The 18040-nt window shown below is 42.8% G+C and overlaps 1 protein-coding gene across 1 annotated transcript in view; it reads right to left on the reverse strand.

Annotated features, from left to right (window-relative positions):
- The window catches only part of EFCAB8 (EF-hand calcium binding domain 8), a 3728836-nt gene that overhangs the window by 3098356 nt on the left and 612440 nt on the right, over positions 1–18040 (reverse strand). The window contains exons 6-7 of the mRNA XM_044089017.1: positions 6889–6994; positions 6697–6781 (exon numbers count right to left, since the gene is read on the reverse strand). Coding sequence (XP_043944952.1) covers positions 6697–6781; positions 6889–6994 — 191 coding nt within the window. The remainder of the gene's footprint in view (positions 1–6696; positions 6782–6888; positions 6995–18040) is intronic.

Here is an 18040-nt window from a genome sequence, read left to right on the forward strand (position 1 = left end):
CTTAGCAATAAAGAAAAGAAACAGGGTAGGAAAAGCCTAACAACAATGGCAGTAGAGACTACACTAAGAAATGTAAAAGAAGTAGAAAGGTAAATAAAATTGAGATTGGAGAAACAGAATAAATCTTTTTGCGATAGAAGTAGCTATCTTAAACTGTTAGAAGAAAAAAGCTTACAAAATTTCACTTATTTCTATCGAAAAGCTCAAGAGCAAAGGTGATCATGTCTAGATGCGAGAGTGGCAAACGAGATCTGAGAGATGTTAGGCATAGTGCATTATGGGTAGGCAAGGAGCTTGAGAGTTTGTTGGTGGCCACGAGCTAGTGTAACTGCTGAGTGAATACAAACCCATCCATTAAGGAATGAATAAAAACCAACATCAGATTTAAAGTTATGTGCACATTATAACTATGCATCTGTGTTGTCCATTTTCATTCTTCCTCAACGAATGGGTCTTGGATCCAACCTTGGATTCGACTCGGCTGCTTTTCTCTAGATTCTTGGATCCAACTCTTGAGCTCCTCCCTTTACCCATAATGCCCCTAACTATTGCATTACCTCAGACTGAGTTTGCTGTTACTATATACCAGCCTAGAATATAAATTATAATAAGAAAGAAAACAGTATAGGAACAGAACAGGGGCTCAAACAGGTTCTATGGTTTCTAACAAAAACTTCAGGTCACTCCCAAAGGCACAGATAGCTAGAAGGGGGGAGACTGAAAATATACAACATATACAACACAGATGTATAGTTATGGTGAGTACATAGTTTTAATATCTGATGTCGTCATTTTCATTCATTCCTCAATGAATGGGACAGATTCCCCTGTTACAGTAACCTTGGGTAGCCTCATGGAAGGATGGCACCGGAGAACCTCAGAACCAAATGCAGCCCAGTTTATGGAAATTATATCCAACTTGTAATAAGCAATAAAGGTATGAGCATTAGGCCAAGTAGCAGCTACACAAATATCATCAATGGAAGCTCTGGCCCAGAAAGCCGATGACGTAGCCATAGATCTAGCTGAATGTGTTTTCGGAGGTCTTGACAAGGATAAATCTCTTAAACAGCAAATATAGGAAATACAGTTTCTTATCCATTTGGCAAAGGTAACTTTGGACACTGATTTTCCCAATTTGTTACTGGTAAAGGAAACCAAATGTTGGTCAGTTTTTCTAAATTCATTTGTCATATGAAGATAAAAACAAAGCTGCCTATCTGATAAATGAAGCATGTATTCTAATTCATTGTCCAAATTTGGAAAGAACAGTAAATTGATAACTTGGTTGATGTTTGTTTTAGAGAGAATTTTGGGTAGAAAGGATGGGTTAGTACGTAAGCTAACTCGATGATTATGAAAAATCAAATAAAACTGCTTTGAAGAGAGTGCCTGGAGTTCATAAACTTACCTCACAGAAGTAAAAGCCACAAGAAAGACTGTTTTCCAAGAAAGAAATTTGAGATCTGACTTAACCGAGGGCTCAAAGGGAGATTGGACCAAGCTCTGTAATACAATAGTAAGATCCAAAGGTAGAGTAGGATCCTTTACCAGAGGTCTAAGCAAAAAGGTACCTTTAATGAATGCTTTATAACTTGGATGAAGCTAAAGGGGAAGCATTATCTCCTATGTGGTAGTTAGAGACGGCTGTTAGTTGGACTTTGATGGTGGTGAAACTGGCACCACACTGAAAAATCGAAGCAAGAAAATCTAAAACAGTAGGAATTGGAGTGGTGAAAGGATCCAACTCTCTATGTTGTGCTCAAAGGGAAAATCTCTTCCATTTACTTTTATATATCTTCCTCGTAGAAGGTTTCTGGGATGAAAATAAGATCTGGCAAACAGGAGAGGAAAGCCTGGACTGTCTAGCCATCCTTGGAAGTAGAGAAACAATCTGGTCAATCTGAGGCCAGGAAAGTCTGGGTAAGTCATCCTTGATAAATGTGACTGAAGATCTGGAAAAGGATCCAGTGTTCAAAGGGGACATATTCAGTGAGAACACAGGAAGGGGAACCAAACTTGCCAAGGCCAAAAGGAGCAATAAGGATCATCTTGCTCTTCATATGGAGTGTTTTCTGAAAAAAAAAATGGGGATTAGGGGCAGGGGAGGATAAGTATACAGGAGACTGGAGGGCCAAGCATAGACTACACCATCTAACAGTGACTCCCCCTGAGGGGAATTATGGCAAAGAACCTGCTGCACTTCTTGTTGTGGGGAGAAGCAAACAGATCACAGCAAGGTTAACCCTAATGGTGAAAGATCATTTTCACCACTGCATGACTGACAGACCGCTCATGAGGCATCGGGATAGTCTTGTTAAGCTTGTTGCCCAAAGCATTGAATTTCCCAGGTATGTGCACTGTTACAAGAAAGTGGTTAGAGGAGACTGCCCACTGCCAGACTCTTACTGCTTCTTGGCAAAGAGAATAAGATCTGTTTCTCCCTTGTTTGTTGAAGTACCATACCAATGACATGTTGTCTGTTTGGATAGCAACTGTTCCCAAAGGAAGAGAGTTCTGAAGGGCCTGCAATGCTAAGAGGACCACTCTCATCTCTAAGATGTTTATATGCCATTTGTTCTCTTCTGGGGACCATGTCCTTGAACAGTATGTCCCAGGAAATGCCACCTCCACCCCAATAGGGAGGCATCTGTGGTCAATGTAGCCTTTGAGGGAGGAAGAATAAAGGGACATCCCCGAAAAACTTCATCAGACTGAATCCACCAAAGTACAAAGTCTCTGCAGACTCATGATAGTTTTATAGGATGTTTCAAAGGTTGCTGGAGAATGGACCACTGCTAGAGCCACTGCAGAATTCACATGTGAAGATAAGTGATAGGTATCAAGGTAATCGCTGCAGCCATTGAAGCTCAAGCTTGAAGAACCAATTTTGCTGGAGGACAGGGGTGACAGAGAATTTGTCTGACATGCAATCTCAAGGTAAAAATTCTGCTTTGTGGCAAAAGAGCAAGCCGACTGACTGTGTCTAGGACAGCCCCTATAAACTCCAAGACTGGCTGAAGATGGGACTTGGGAAGATTGACTGTGATCTCCAGAAGCTGACACAATTAGAGTAAGCAATCTCTGGCTTTTTCTAGGATATGCCTGGTTGGTGCGGTGAGAAGCCACTCGACCATATAAGGAAACCCTCTGAATCCGTATATTTTGAGATGAGCTGCTACCACTGCCATGCATTTGGTGAACACCCTGGGGGCTGTGGTGAGACCAAAGGGCAGGGTTCTGAACTGGTAATGACTGGCTCCCAATGGAAAGCGCAAGTATCTGCAAGAGCATCTGTTTATTCTGATGTGATAGTACGTGTCTTGAAGATCTATGGAGCACATCCAGTTGTCCTTCTGTAGAAGAGAGAGAATGGACTGAACTGTGACCTTCCGGAACTTGGGAGTTCTTCACAAACTGATTTTGATGACTAAGATCTAAAATAGGTCTCAGGCCCCTGTTTGCTTTGGTACTACAAAGAACCTTGAGTTAATTCCGAATCCTGATTGGTGTGGTGGGACCTCTTGGATGACTTTTTTCTAGCAGCTTCTGAATTTCTAAAGCTGCCAACTCCCTCTGACTGGGTGGAACATCAGAGAGACGTCTCTTTTGTGAAGGATGTTTTAAAAAGGGAATGAAATATCATCTGGATATAATCCTTTGCACCCAAGAAGCTTTTGTGATAGCTGTTCAGGCATTTAGGTACAAGGGTAAGTGCCTCCCGACTGCCTCTAGAAAAGAATAGTCGGGCAAACTTTCAGGAGCGCTGAAAGGGTCTGTCCTTGAAAGAGTCTTGGGACCCTTTCTTTTATGGACCCCCTCTACTGTGAGGATGGTGTCTTCCATTATTATTTCCCCCTCTACCTCTGGGGCAAAAAGCCCCATGTGAATCTTGAAAAGTTCCTTGAGATTTCAGGAACCAAATTTTCTTACCCCCACATTTATTCCTGGAAAAAGGTGAGAAATTAACCTCATGGATGCCTTCGACATAGACTGTAGGGTGGCCAGTTGAGGGGGAATAAATTTTCTCTTCCTTTGTCGAAATGAACATGAGGTAGTCTTACAGAGTTCGTTTATCAAGTTCCTCTGTAACCTAATAAACTATGCCAAGTAGGTAAGCAACCGCAAGGCAAAGGTCGCTGAAGTGTAAACGTGCTTTCCATATCTGTCCAACTCCCTGGACTCTCTATTAGGAGAATGGACAGTGGAACACTGCTCAGCCAGTTCTTTTTTGGTGGCTGCCACAACAGCCATAGCATCTACAGGGATTCCCTTACACCAAAACAGTCTGTCTTTAGGGGTTCCAAGGATCTTGTCTGGTCAACAGTGGATAGGGTCTACGATGTCCAGTTCCTTCCAAGCTCAGTGGGAGACAAGTTCTATAAAGTCATCTACCGGGGGGGGGGGGAATAACCCAAGATGTAGATGGGTCAGACGCAAAGGCTTCCAGGAACACCAACTCCTCTTGGGAAGAGCTTTGGGAGGGCTAACCACCTTTCTGGTGCAGAATCTCTAAAATGTCTCCAAAGGAGACATCCTGTAGTGGTGACATGGGGACCCTTACCCCTCATCAAAATCAGTGTTTTCGGTTAAAGATTCCTTAGGGGAAATCTAAGTACCTCCTCTTACACAATCTTTTCCAAGGAACCTTTTCAATGGGATGCTCTGGAGTGGTATCAGAAGAAATGGGAAGCTCCTGAGTAGGAACTGCCTGGAAGCTCAACTGGCTGGCTGTCCCTGTGGAGTAGGATGACAAGGTTTAGAACTGAAGTCCAATGAAGAAACGGGGATAGGATCCCAGGATGTTAGAGTCAAAGAAGCCCATGGATGGGAAAAAGCCCCCTCCACTACCTTGAAGGGAGACAGACCAGGAGAAGCAGAAACCAATCTCACTGGAGCTGAAGGTCTTGGCTCAGCTGATTCTCCAGCCCTCCCAGATCTCTACTCTGAAGAGGGAGATGAACCCAAGCTTTCTAGCGCTGAGGCTCCAAGGGGAAGTGATGGCTCTGAAAATCTCCGAGTAGTCAGATTGGAGAAGGACAGATGATAGGATTTGAAGAAGGTTGAAGGCTCATGGATCCGATGGGAGAAGGAGATGGTAAAACCCCCATCTGGATCTAGGCTCTGGGAAATCTTCTCATCATCCTGTCCACATATGATCTGGAAAGACTTCAGGAGGACATGATCGAAGAAGAAATGGAGGGAAGTCGAGATGGTTTTCTTGGAGTCTCCTGCAAAAAGGGGGAGCTGAGCCTTGGAGACACTAGGTCCAGAGAGAAGGAGACTTAGTTACTGAAGGGTCAGATCCAGAGGTGTCTGATCCGTGTGCTTCGGAAGTTTCACTGGAGGCTCTGATGTTGATGCAGTCCTGGGAGACCAAGCAGGAGAGTGCTTCCTATGCTCCTTGGACTCTGTAGGCTTTGACTTTCTCAAGGAGGTTTTAGCCCCTGCAGCAGAAGCTGGAGAAGATGCTGAAGCAGGAAGAAGGCTCTTTAGAATTTATTGTGCCTGTCACTAATGGCCCTAAAACTGAACCTGGCAAAGATGAGTGGGGCATAAGCAATAAATTCATTCACTGTGGACATCAGAATTGGGAATCCTATGCCCACAGGAACTGTACTTCTTAAAACCAGTAGGCTTTTAAGATAACTCCTATATTATATATATATATATATATATATATATATGTATATATATATATATATGTATATATGTATATATATATATATATATATATATATATATATATATATGTATGTATATATATATATATATATATATATATATATATATATATATATATATACACATACATACAATTTTTTTTTTTTTTTAGTAAAGAGAAAGTGAAGAGAAGCAGAAAAGGACTTTACCAACAATTGTAAACAAGTTATATTAGAGAGTAAGGTAAAAGGAAGAGGAGGATATACCAACTATGGTAAAACAAATACCCTGACAACAGGTAGAGAAAAAAAGGAGAAGAATAAAAAGTTAACAACATATGAGTAAAGAGAGGAAGGAATAAATATCAGAAGTTATATAGTAGAAAATAAAAGACAAAATTTATTTTTTACTCATGAAAGGCCCCAAGCTCAAGAGAATGTAATCCTGTCCGAATCATTAGAGCAGCAAATGAGATCTAAGGTAATGCAGTAGTTAGGGGCATTATAGGTAATAGGAGGAGGTCGTGAGTCAGGTCCAAGAATCTAGAGAAAAGCATCCAAGTCATATCTGAGGTCGGATCCGAGACCCATTCTTTGAGGAATGAATGAAAATGACATCAGATCCAGTGGATGCATGGATCCTTCCTTCAAGTAACAGTTCAGCAAATCCATGCTCATTCCCAAATGTGAGCTACTGCTAAGCATCAGAATGCCATCCTGATAATCAGTGTATAACACATCTACTGAAAATGTTGACATAGTACTACTTAGGAGAAAAAAATGTTCACTGGTTAAATAAAAAAAAAAAAATATATATATATATATATATATATATATATATATATATATGTATATGTATATGTATATGTGTGTGTGGGTTTGTGTACGCTGACACATAAACATAATTGCCATCTCATCAACTTCAAATTAAATGTATTTAAGTAGCGTATTATTAGAATATACTGTACTATGTGCATACACATCAAATCTACTCTATCGGCTGTCAGACATTTTTTTTTCTACTTTAACTTACCAATAGTCCATTGCTAAAATACAATTCTTCAGCCCACAGAGAGAAAATGATCTGTCACACTTGTTAGCACTGACGTCAAAGAATTCTGTTAAACAAGGATGACACAAAATAAGAGCAGAATGACTGCAATGGGTAACTCCAGTAAAATGTAATGTCCATTATTTTGACTTCCTCCAAGACATATATATTTACCAACATCCCTATCAGTTGAAGATACAGCCAGAAGGTGGAGGTTATAAAGACACACCATATCTGTGACCCACATGTTGTGCAAGCTTTGTTTCCTGCTCCGCTCAATCTGGAAATGAGGAAAAAGGTCTGTGAGGCACAGGCATAATTTTAAGAATAATGGAAAACAATAATGGCAAAAAAGGTACATCAAATCCCTACCTGCCCTCCTGCTCTATCAACCCTACCAAAAAAGTGTCTGATACCATTAACACCACAAAGAGTACAACATTATTTACTCTGTGTGTAGTTTAGCAGAAGCAATGTATAAACATTAAGACTTTTAAGGTAGCCTACCAGGCAACAATGCTAAGCCACATGCTAATAGCATCAGAAATTATGTATTACACACACACACACACACACACACACACACACACACACACACACACACCTTTTGATATATACATACATGACATTTTGCACTGACAAGCCTGCACTGGTGGAGAAACCGTGGTCTTGTTTGTTATTGGTGTTCAGCATTAATAAAAGTGGTGAAATTCAGCATTTTGTAACCTCTACTATGTTGAGCAGTGTGGAGCAGCAGAAAAGTGTTGGCCCCATAGCCCAGAGGATGATGGATCAAAACCATTGACAAGGCTATGACAAGAGAAGAAGCTTATTTGACACAATCCCCCACTTGTGCATTGTTGACAAACGTAAGAGGCTAGGTATAAACCCTTATGTAACGTAGTGGGTAGCTAGCTGGCTTACTGACAGGACCCAGGAAATTAGAATTGGGAGTCCACCTGTACAAAGAGACCAGTCACAAGTGCAGTCCCCAGCGATCAGTATTGGGACTGCTCCTTTTTGGCAGTTACTTCTCTGAAGTCAAGGGCAACATCAATGGCCTCTGACTGACTAAATTTGCAGATGATTGCAAATTAAGAGATGTCACTGAATTGCCCACCAACACAAATGTTCTCCAGGAAGGGCTGACACAGACAAACAACTAGTGCCAAAGCAATGGACTAAAACTAAATGCCAATAACTGCATAACAGTATCCTTCGGGAAGTCATCCGCCCATGGTAATTATCATATTGACAACACACTCCTAAGAAGTGACCCAGTAGTCAGGGACTTGAAGACACACACACATAATAATCTAGCCTTTGACTATCACGCGTCTACAGTAGTGAGGAAATCATTCTACACTGTGCAACTTATAGACAAAGGTATGGCATCTAGGTCCAAGGAAGTCAATGTTGTTCCACTTTATTTAGCATTCATCAGACCTATCACTGAGTACAATGCCCCCTTTGGTATATACCTAACGAGGCATATCCAACAAATGGAACTTCCACAAGCGCTCCTCATTAAAAGAATACAGGGTGTAAGTAACATGTTCTGTGCAGACTGCCTCAATACTGTATCCCTGTATTCTGTCTCATACAGACTGTTGAGGGGAAATCTATGCCTGACATACAAGGCATTGCTAGACCCCACTCTGATGGACCTCCTGCATACCTGCAAAACAAACAGCACCAGAATTATCCATTCTAAAGACTTACACCTTGCCTGTAATATAAAAAGGACCTGCTGGTGGAACAGGTATGTATCCCAGAGACTACCCCTTCTCTGAAACAGACTCACCATCCATGTGAAACAGAGTTCCTCCCTAACCCAATAAAAGGGTAACTTGGACAAACTTGGACAACTGGATGAGGAACAGGAAATTCATTCCTTATTTGGCAGCTATGTCTCTAATGGACACAGGCAGCCTATAAATGGTTCATATCCCAGGCACCTGCTTGTAAATGTTTCACCTCCCAGCCCCTGCTTACACTTATCAAGGGTACCAGAACTTGACAGAAAATTGGGATGCATGGCTAGGCTTAAAAAGGCCCTTGTGGTCGTTAGCATAGTAAACACCTATGAACCTACATACCATTTGTATCACTTGGCATCCCCAGAACAAAGAAGTTATGTCTTACCATAACATTCCATCTGTGTTGTTCATCTTCTTTCATTCATCACTGATGGGTTTGGTTCCGAGCCCTCGGAACTGAGTCGGCCTTCTTACCAAGCTCGCGCCAACCAAAAACTCTTGAGTTAAGTTTCTACCCAGAATGCCTTTTTCCCTGTTACCTCAGATCGAGTTTGCTAGAGATAAAGAAGTAAAGCCGAGGCCACTTCTGCGCAAATACCCTAGGACAACACTTGGACCCAAAGCATCCTCCAGGAGCCTTTGGAGGGGGAAGGAGGGTGGGAAGTGATCAATGAAATAAGATGAACAACACAGATGGAATGTTATGGTAAGACATAACTTCTTTATCTGATGTTGTTAATCTTCTTTCCATTCATCACTGAAGGGACAGAATCCCACGCTATCTTGAGGTCCATGGGCGACCCTTATGGAAGAACATTCCTGAGTACCACTGAGCCAAAGGCAGCTCTCTCTCTGGAGACCAAGTCCAATTTGTTATGACTGATAAAAGGTATGAGGCGTAGCCCAAGTAGCTGCTGCACATATGTCATCCATGGAAGCCCTGGAATGGAAAGCTACAGATGTTGCCATAGATCTAGTGGAGTGAGCTTTAACTTTTGGCATAGGTTCATTACTGAGGGAATAGATGAAACATATGCAGTCCCTTAGCCATTTTGATAATGTATCCTTGAAAACAGCCTCTCCCATTCTGGGCCCAGAAAAGGAGATGAAAAGCTGTTCAGATTTACGGATAGGTTTGGTCCTGTCTAGAAAAAATCTCAATTGTCTATGTACGTCTAAAGAGTGAAGGCAATACTCTCTTCTATTAGCAAAATTCAGAAAGAACTCTGGTACGGCAATGGTCTGGTTTATGGAGAAATCAGAAACAACTTTGGGAAGAAAGGATGGATTCGTCCAAAGTGATACCCTGTCTTTATGAAAGACCAGATAGGGCCTCTTGATGCACAATGCCTGCAGCTCTGAGACTCTTCTGGTGGACGTGATGGCTACCAAGAACAAGGATTTCCAAGACAAAAACTTTAGGTCACACTTCACAGCAGGTTCAAAAGGTTTCTGAGTCAAAGAATGAAGGACTAGATCGAGGTTCCATGGTTCCATGGGCTGTCTGACAGGAGGCCTAAAATGAGAAGTCCCCTTGAGAAAAGCCTTGCAAATGAGTAGAGAGATAAGAGGGGTGCAATCTATACCACTGTGGAAATTGCCACCAGATGTACTCATACGGTAGAGGCAGAGGCTCCATTATCAAAAAAGTATTGAAGCACTGCAGTAACTGGAGCCAAATACGGGTCTAGCATGTTATCCTTGGACCAGATGGAGAATCTTTTCCATTTATCCTGATATAGTCTTCTGGTGGATGGTTTGTGAGAGGCCAGAATGATGTCTCAAACAGGTGAGGAGAGATTAGTTTCCTGGCTACTAGTGGAAGTGGAGAAACCAAGCTGTCAGCTTGAGACTGGACAGATTTGGGTGACTCAACCCTTGGAGGTGAGTAATCAGATCTGGTAGAGGGTCCAGAATCCACGGCGGGTATACTAGGTGAGGCCGAAGGAAGGGGAACCAAACTGGTCGAGGCCAGAATGGGGCTATGAGGATCACCTTGCATCTCAACTGAAGAGCTTTCTTTAGAAAATGTGGGATCAGAGGGATGGGAGGATAAGCGTAAAGAAGTCACGTGGGCCAATCGTGGATCAGAGTGTCCCTTGGTGACTCCCCCTCTGGGGGAAATAGGGAAACATATCTGCTGCACTTGCTGTTTGATGGGGAGGCAAAAAGATTGCAGCAGGACTGGCCCCAGTGGCTGAAGATTGCTGACGCCACCTCAGGGTTGAGGGACAACTTGTGAGGCATGAGGATGCATCTGCTCAGTTTGTCTGCAATCACATTGGAGCTCCCTGGGATATGCATTGCTATAAGAAAGCAGCTGGAAGCTAGCACCCTCTGCCAAATTATCATGGCTTCTCGACATAGGGGATAGGATTTGCTTCCTCCTTGCTTGTTGATACACAAGACCACTGACATACTGTCTGATTGAATTGCAATTGTCCCGGAAGGAAGAGCCGAATGGAAGGACTGCAACATTAACACCACAGCTCTCAGTTCCAGAAAATTCATATGCAGGTGGACCATGTGCCTTGTACAGTCTTTCCCTGGAAATGCCCCCCCCCCCACCTAATCAGGGAAGCATTCAGGGTCACAATGGCTGTGGGCTGAGGAGGTTGAAACGGACTACTCCAAAGATCTACGCCTGGCCTCATCCACCAAAGCAGGTCCTATTTGCAGGAGTTGGTTATTCGAATCTGGTAATCGAGGGGGTGATAGTTTGGGAACCATTGACACAGAAGGAGCCATTGCAAAATCCGCATATGTAGCTTTGCTAGAGGCACTATTGGGATTGATGCTGCCATAGAACCAAGGGCCTGAAGAACTTCCCTTGCAGATACTGTAGTTTGAGAGAATATCACCTGGAGTTGAATCCTCAATCAACGGAGTCTGTGAATTGGAAGTTATACCAAACAGGACTGAGAATTGAACACTCCAATGAGCTCTATTTGTTGTGTGGGGATAAGGTTGATTTCTCCCAATGCATCGTTATTCCCAACAATTTTGCCTGAGAGAGAGAGTATAATGCAGTGCTGTTACCAGAAGATACTTTGTGGGGGTGGTAAGGAATCAGTCGTCCAGATATGGAAGAAGACGAAATCCTTTTAGTCTCAAGTGAGATATTACCACTGTCATGCATTTCAGGAACACTCTGGGGGCTGTAGAGAGGCCGAACAGCAGGGCATGGAATTGATAATGACTGGCTCCTAACCGGAAGCGAAGCAGACTCCTGGAGCGTTTGTCCATCTTGATGTGGTAATACGCATCCCGGAGGTCTATAGAGCACATCCAATCATCTTCTCTTAAAAAGGGGAGAATGGACTGAACTGTGACCATCCGGAATTTGGTTTGGGTGACAGACTTGTTTAAGCTACTGAGATCCAAAATGGGTCTCCAGTCCCCTGTCTTTTTTTTGGCACCAAAAAGAATCTTGAGTAAAATCCGGATCCACGCTGCTCTGGTGGAACTGGTTGGATGACTCTTTTTTGAGACAGCTTTATAATTTCTGAAGCTGCTTCTTCCCTTTGACTGGGTGGAATGTCAGGAAGTCTTCTTGGAAATTTTGGCTGAGAAGAAAGGGGAATGGTGTAACCTCTGGTGATAATGCTCTGCACCCAACGATCGGGGGTGATAGATTGCCAGGCAGCTTGGTGCAGAGAGAAATTACTCCTGACTGCTTCCGGAGGTAAGCAATTGGGTTGCTCCTCAGGAGCACTGAAAAGGCTGACCACAGAAAGAGTCACTGGAGCCTTGGTTACGAGGACCCCCTCTGCCTCTATAAGGGCGTCCTCCAGAATTGTTACTCCCTCTGCCTCTGGGAATATCATCGCAATGTGCGGCAAGGAAAGGACCCTGAGATTTCTTATGCCACATTTTTCCACTCTTCTGATTCTTGGAAAAGGTACATTGAGGGATGGAAAACTGTAGGGCTATGGCAGACAGGGTTTTTCCGTCTTGCTCGCACCTAGCTAGCGTGTCCTTCACTTTGTAGCCAAAAAGGGATGAAGCTTTGATGGGAGCATTCAGAAAGGAAGACTTGAAGGGATCTGCGAGGTCACAAATGCGCATCCAGGCATGACGTCTCAAAACAATGCCCAAACCCGCTGCTCTACCCGTCCCTTCGGTTGCATGTGATAGCAACTTCATGGACGAGTTGGATATTGATTCCTGGGTTGCGAGAGCTGCGAGGCCACTTTGTCCCTGACTTCGTCTGACAACTGTCCTACGAGCGTCCCAGAGAGTTCAGAAATCAAGTCCCTCTGGAGCCTCGTAAAATGTGCCAAATAATTCAGGGATAATAAAGCAAAGGTCCCTGAAGCAAAGACACACTTCCCAAGTCAGTCCACCACCCGGGATTCCCTGTTGGGCGGGAGGACAGCAGGACTTTCCTCAGCCAAGTCATTTTTTGTAGCTGCCGCCACTACCATAGCATCAACTGGTAACCTTTTGGGGCAATGCGGGTTCTCCTCAGGAGGGAAAAGAATTATGTCTGGTCTCCAAGGGATCACCTCAATGGAATCAGGGTTTTTTCAAGTGTGCTGCATGACGAGCTGGACAAGTTCATTGGAAGGCGGGGTCACCCAAGAGGTAGAAGGCCGAGCGTGAAAAGCCTGCAGGAACACGGACTCCTCAGACAAAGGGTTGGAGGGCTTCCAGTCACCTCTCTGCTTTAACATTTCCAGGATGTCTCGGAAGGAGACATCATCAGGAGGTGACCATGGGGACCCTTCACCATCATCATAATCCGTGTCTTCCATTAAGGACTCCTTGGGTGAGTCCATGTGCTTCCTCTTGCGTGTCTTCTTTTGAGGGGGCTCTTCAGTGGGGATCTCTGAGGAGGATTCGGAACAGTGGGTACCCTGAACAGGAGTGCCCTGTGGCTTTTCTGCTTGGTGTTCCGGGGCAGTAGTCTGTGACAGCTGTAGCTCAGTGGTAAAAACTGGGGTTCTGACATCAAAGGAGTGCTGCTAGAAGCAAAAACCCTCTTCATCTCGCGGAACGCAGGCCCGCCCGAAGAGGGATGAGAGCCCGGAACTGAGAAAGACAACCTCGGGACCAGGGTCACACCCCACTCCGACAAACCCACCCCCACAAATGAAGCCTCAAGCAGGATCGGCACAGATGTGGCTATCGGCACTGAGGACGGAACCAAGGAGAGAGGTGGCTCCGTACCCTGGGCCAATGTGCCTGTCCCCCAATCCCCAGATTGAGGAAGGACTGGTTCAGCAGGAACCGAAGACCAAAGGAGCTGGAGTGAGATGCACCACAGGTGCCGAGGTGATGAGTTCCAAGAAGGATGTTGGAGCAGAAGGGTTCAGAACCGAGATGATCAAAGAAGGAGTGTAAGATGGAGTCCGTGGATAAGACAACCCACGTCCTGCAGGTGGATGGGTCTTAGAGAAAGAGGGAATCCCCCTGGCTAACAACAACTGGTCTACAAGATGCACCATATCGTGTTCCAGGAGGCTCCTGGTGGATTTAGTGGATACTCCGGATGGAGAGTGAGGACATTCGAGGAAGGGGCTATACGCTTGGCCCACAAACAGATCTAAGGAAGGAGAGCATCGAGTCCGTGGTGCAAGGTCTGCCAGCACTGAAGTCTCTAATTTCGAGACCAGAAGTAAAGGTGCCAAATCCAGTGAGGTTGGTACAACGCTTGGCGTCAAAGTGGCACTTGGAGCCGAAACGGTCGATTCCAAAATGGAAACTAATGGCGTAGTAGAAGGTGTGCCCTGAGCCAAAGTGACCACAGGTGCCGAAGTTGAAATAGGCGAACTACGGTCTATGATCGGTACCGAAGGCAGAACCAGTGCAGAAACAGGTGCCGGTATCGCAAATTTCGAGAAGGTTGGAGCCGAAGAAGATGGAGCTGAAGAGTCAGATTTATGCTCCAAAGATAACTTTGGGACCTTTGATTTCCCAGGCTTGCTCTGATCACTCAGTGGTGAAGAAGGAACAGAGTAGGGTCTCTTTTTGTCCTTAGAAGGAGGGGTTGAGATCTCCATCGCAGAAACGGCCTCTGAGAAGGGAAACTTGAGTAACCGTTTCAGAATAAGTTTATTTTTGTGCTCATTAAAGTGGTTGACTGAAACTATGACAAATGGCACATAGAGGCTGCACCAAAAGGTGGGCCACTCCCAAACAGTATACATAGTCATCATGAGAATCACTGTTAGGTAACTTGCCCTCACATGAAGTACAATGCTTAAAACCTGAAGTACCCTTCTTATCCGACATCTTGATAGACAAGTACACCACAGGCCAACTGTATAATCCAACTATAATGAAGTCAACTCTGTTCAAAAAGTCACAAATATAACAATACACTGTATGTAGAGAAAAGAAGGGAAACACCTGAATAAAAGATAAAGCTAGTAGGTTAAACAAGAGAGACAATACCAACTTACAGTAACAACAGGCAGAGGGAAAATAACAAGGTTAAGCAGAAGAAAAGACACTAGAAATACTATCCGCTTAATAAAATATGAAGTTATCCAACATTTTTCACACAAATATCAAAAAGTTTTACTTAGATGAGAGCTCGGCTGAAACGCGGCTTTACGGCTAGGCGGCAAACAAGATCTGGGGTAACAGGGAGAAGGGCATTCTGGGTAGAAACTTAGCTTGAGAGTTTTTTTGGCTGGTGTGAGCTTCGTAAAAAGGCCGATTTGGTTCCATGGGATCGGAACCGAACCCATCAGTGATGAATGGAAAGAAGATTAACAACATCAGATCATTTCTTTCACTAAAGCCATACCATGATGAAGCAATGTCATTAAAAGCATACAGATGTTGATAATAATGCCTTCATAACACAATACCTAGAACCTGTAATTCTTTTAACACAAGGTCTCACTTCCCATCCATCAAAGGAAAGGCAAGCTACAAAGGTACACCACTGCTCTAGCAATGTTACTCAGTTTCTAATCATACACCTAGCTACTCAAACTCTGCCAATAAAAGCTATGACAACCTCATGGAAATAACTGGTTACACCTTAGTAAAAGACCTTAAGCAATTTAAATGAAAGTTACGTACTAACTAAAATGACAGATTTTGTGTTAACTTCCAAGATAGCTGCACACTGAGCAACAGTTGAATTTCAGCTCCACCAGTGTGAAAACAGAAACTCAGAAATGAGAGCCAATGAATTTGTCCTTTGGGTAAATTTCAGTAAATTGTTACTAAGTGCACTGCCTGGGTGCCAGCCATAAGAAATTCAGAGAACCTGAAAGAAAATTAATCACAAAAGGTGAGGAGAAAACACTGACTGGGAAGAAGTCTGCAGCTGTTCAGCAAAAAGCAGTGCCAACTTCAGCTTTGGTGCAAGACATGACTTCCAGTAATCTAGAGGAAAAAATAAGTCAAATGTACTCAGAGCTGATTAAAATAAATGAAACACTGAAGGAATATATCAATGCAAATAACAAAATGCTGAAAAAATGGAAGAAGCTTTCAACAGATATTCAGATGAGGTGATAAAACTGCAAAAATCATAGGTCAAAATGAAGAAAAGGGTGGCTGAGTATGAGACTGCTCAAAAAGAGATGTTTCAAAAAATAACAGAATTAGAGGACCGAGCATGTAGGGAAAACCTGAGATTTTCTACTCTACCAGAGAAGCTGGAAGGAACAAACTGTGTATATACAAACCATCTAGGTGCCCCTCTCCCTCTTCTTTACTGTCCACCTATCATCCTAACAGATCACTTAGATCAGAAAAACATCACTGCTAATAGCTGACAAACCAAACCTCTCAGCTGGTCAAATGCTGTACTCTGTCACAGTCTCTAAACTCTGGAATGCTCTCCCACTTTCTATCAGAACCATAAGTAATCCTGTTCTCTTTAAGTAATCCTTAAGAAAACATCTCTCTTCACTCTGGCACTGTTCGTGTACCAAAGCAAAATCTCAAATATCTGCCTCCTCACTTCTAAACTCTCCCTATTCAATCTCTATACTCCTTAAATCTCTCTCACATTATCTTACCACAACAACCGCACGAACGCAAATTCTAACTGTTAAATCTTTGCTACTAAAACCCACAACCAAATAACAAGTAATCCTCACAGCTGTTCTGCAATCAACTAATTCTACACAAGGTAGAAGTGTGTAAATGTGTATATATAATAGTATATAAATATGCATATAACATTGAACGACTGGGCTTTAAATGTGTATATAATAGTGTGTAAATATGCATATAACATTGAACGACTGGGCTTACATTATTCCTAATGTACTATCACTGTATAAATGCTGTATTAGTGTCAATTTCAATGTTTTTCTCCATTGTAACTGTACTGTACTCTAAAATGCATGTTATTTTTTGTATGTACTGTCATATTATGTTGGAGCTTTTCTCTCCGGGCCTCCACTGAAAATGGGCTTACCAAGGCCCAGTGGACCATCCTGGTAAACAAATGCAATATATAAATAAATAAATAAAATTAATGAAAGCACAATAAGCAACTGGACTGGGATTTCACAGTAGGAGCTGTTAATTGAAAGGGCACATTGTGTATATGCTCCATACCTGGCCATGAGAAAGTAACCTAGACCTTTAATATTAAAGATGCAATCATACCAGCAGAAGAAGTTGATTCTGACAAAACTGTGCAAAAGGACAAAGTACTAACAGTGTGAGACAGTAGAGTGTTTGTGGAAAATGATTGTTCACTGTCAACCAGGCAGAAGAAGAATAAATTCATTCCGGTAATCAGGGAAAGCAGGTGCAAGATTCAAGCTGCTGTATCTAGCTGTTTTCAGAATATTCTTTTCTGGAAATTCATCAATTTTTGGTGCAGAACATGCTAAGAAGGAAATACAAAAGCTTGTCCAACAAAAGCTGAGCTATCAAAAACATGGAGATTCTGCTTTTTGGTCTTCTGATAATAAAGCCCATAAAGAAACTGTGCCAGTGAAATCTTTTCCAATGTTTCAAAATACTTGAGGGACAGAAAAAAGCACAAGAGTTGACTAGAAAAAAATGGGAGTATGTTGGAAATTAAGCACAGACTGTATTCGGGAGATAGAAATCAATAGGAAGAAAACCAGCAACTCGGAAAATTGACAAACAAATGTGGGATTACAAAGCATTAATTATACTTGTGAAACATGACAGAACAAGAAAACCTGGAAATATTGGACTTATTTGGCTTTGCTAAACTTGTAGGGGACTCTAAAGCACGTGCCCTACCTTATGTCATTAATGTTTTGAAGAACATCTGGGAGGAGGGAAGAGGAAGGAAAGAGTTAACTGTAACTAAAACTAAATTTTGTTCTTAACAGTAGTACTTTTACAATGCATGGCATAACCAGCAAGCTATAAGGTAAAGCTTTCTGTTATTTTTGAGTGTAAAAGGGATACTAAAGTAAACAGGTGCCCCTGTTTTTTCCTTCCTTCTTTCTTCTTGTTGAGGTTTAAGAAATGTAGGCACTGCCATGTAAAAAAAGAAGAAACATCTGGAAAAAAGGCATGATACAAGAAAAATTGATGTGCTTTTTCTTCCTCTTGCATAGGTAAAAACTAAATGAAAACTCCAGCCAAGCTAGAACTTCCAATGA

Source organism: Protopterus annectens, chromosome 12.part0 (genome assembly GCF_019279795.1).
Source record: "Protopterus annectens isolate FY-2018-M chromosome 12.part0, PAN1.0, whole genome shotgun sequence".
Classification (NCBI taxonomy): domain Eukaryota; kingdom Metazoa; phylum Chordata; order Ceratodontiformes; family Protopteridae; genus Protopterus; species Protopterus annectens.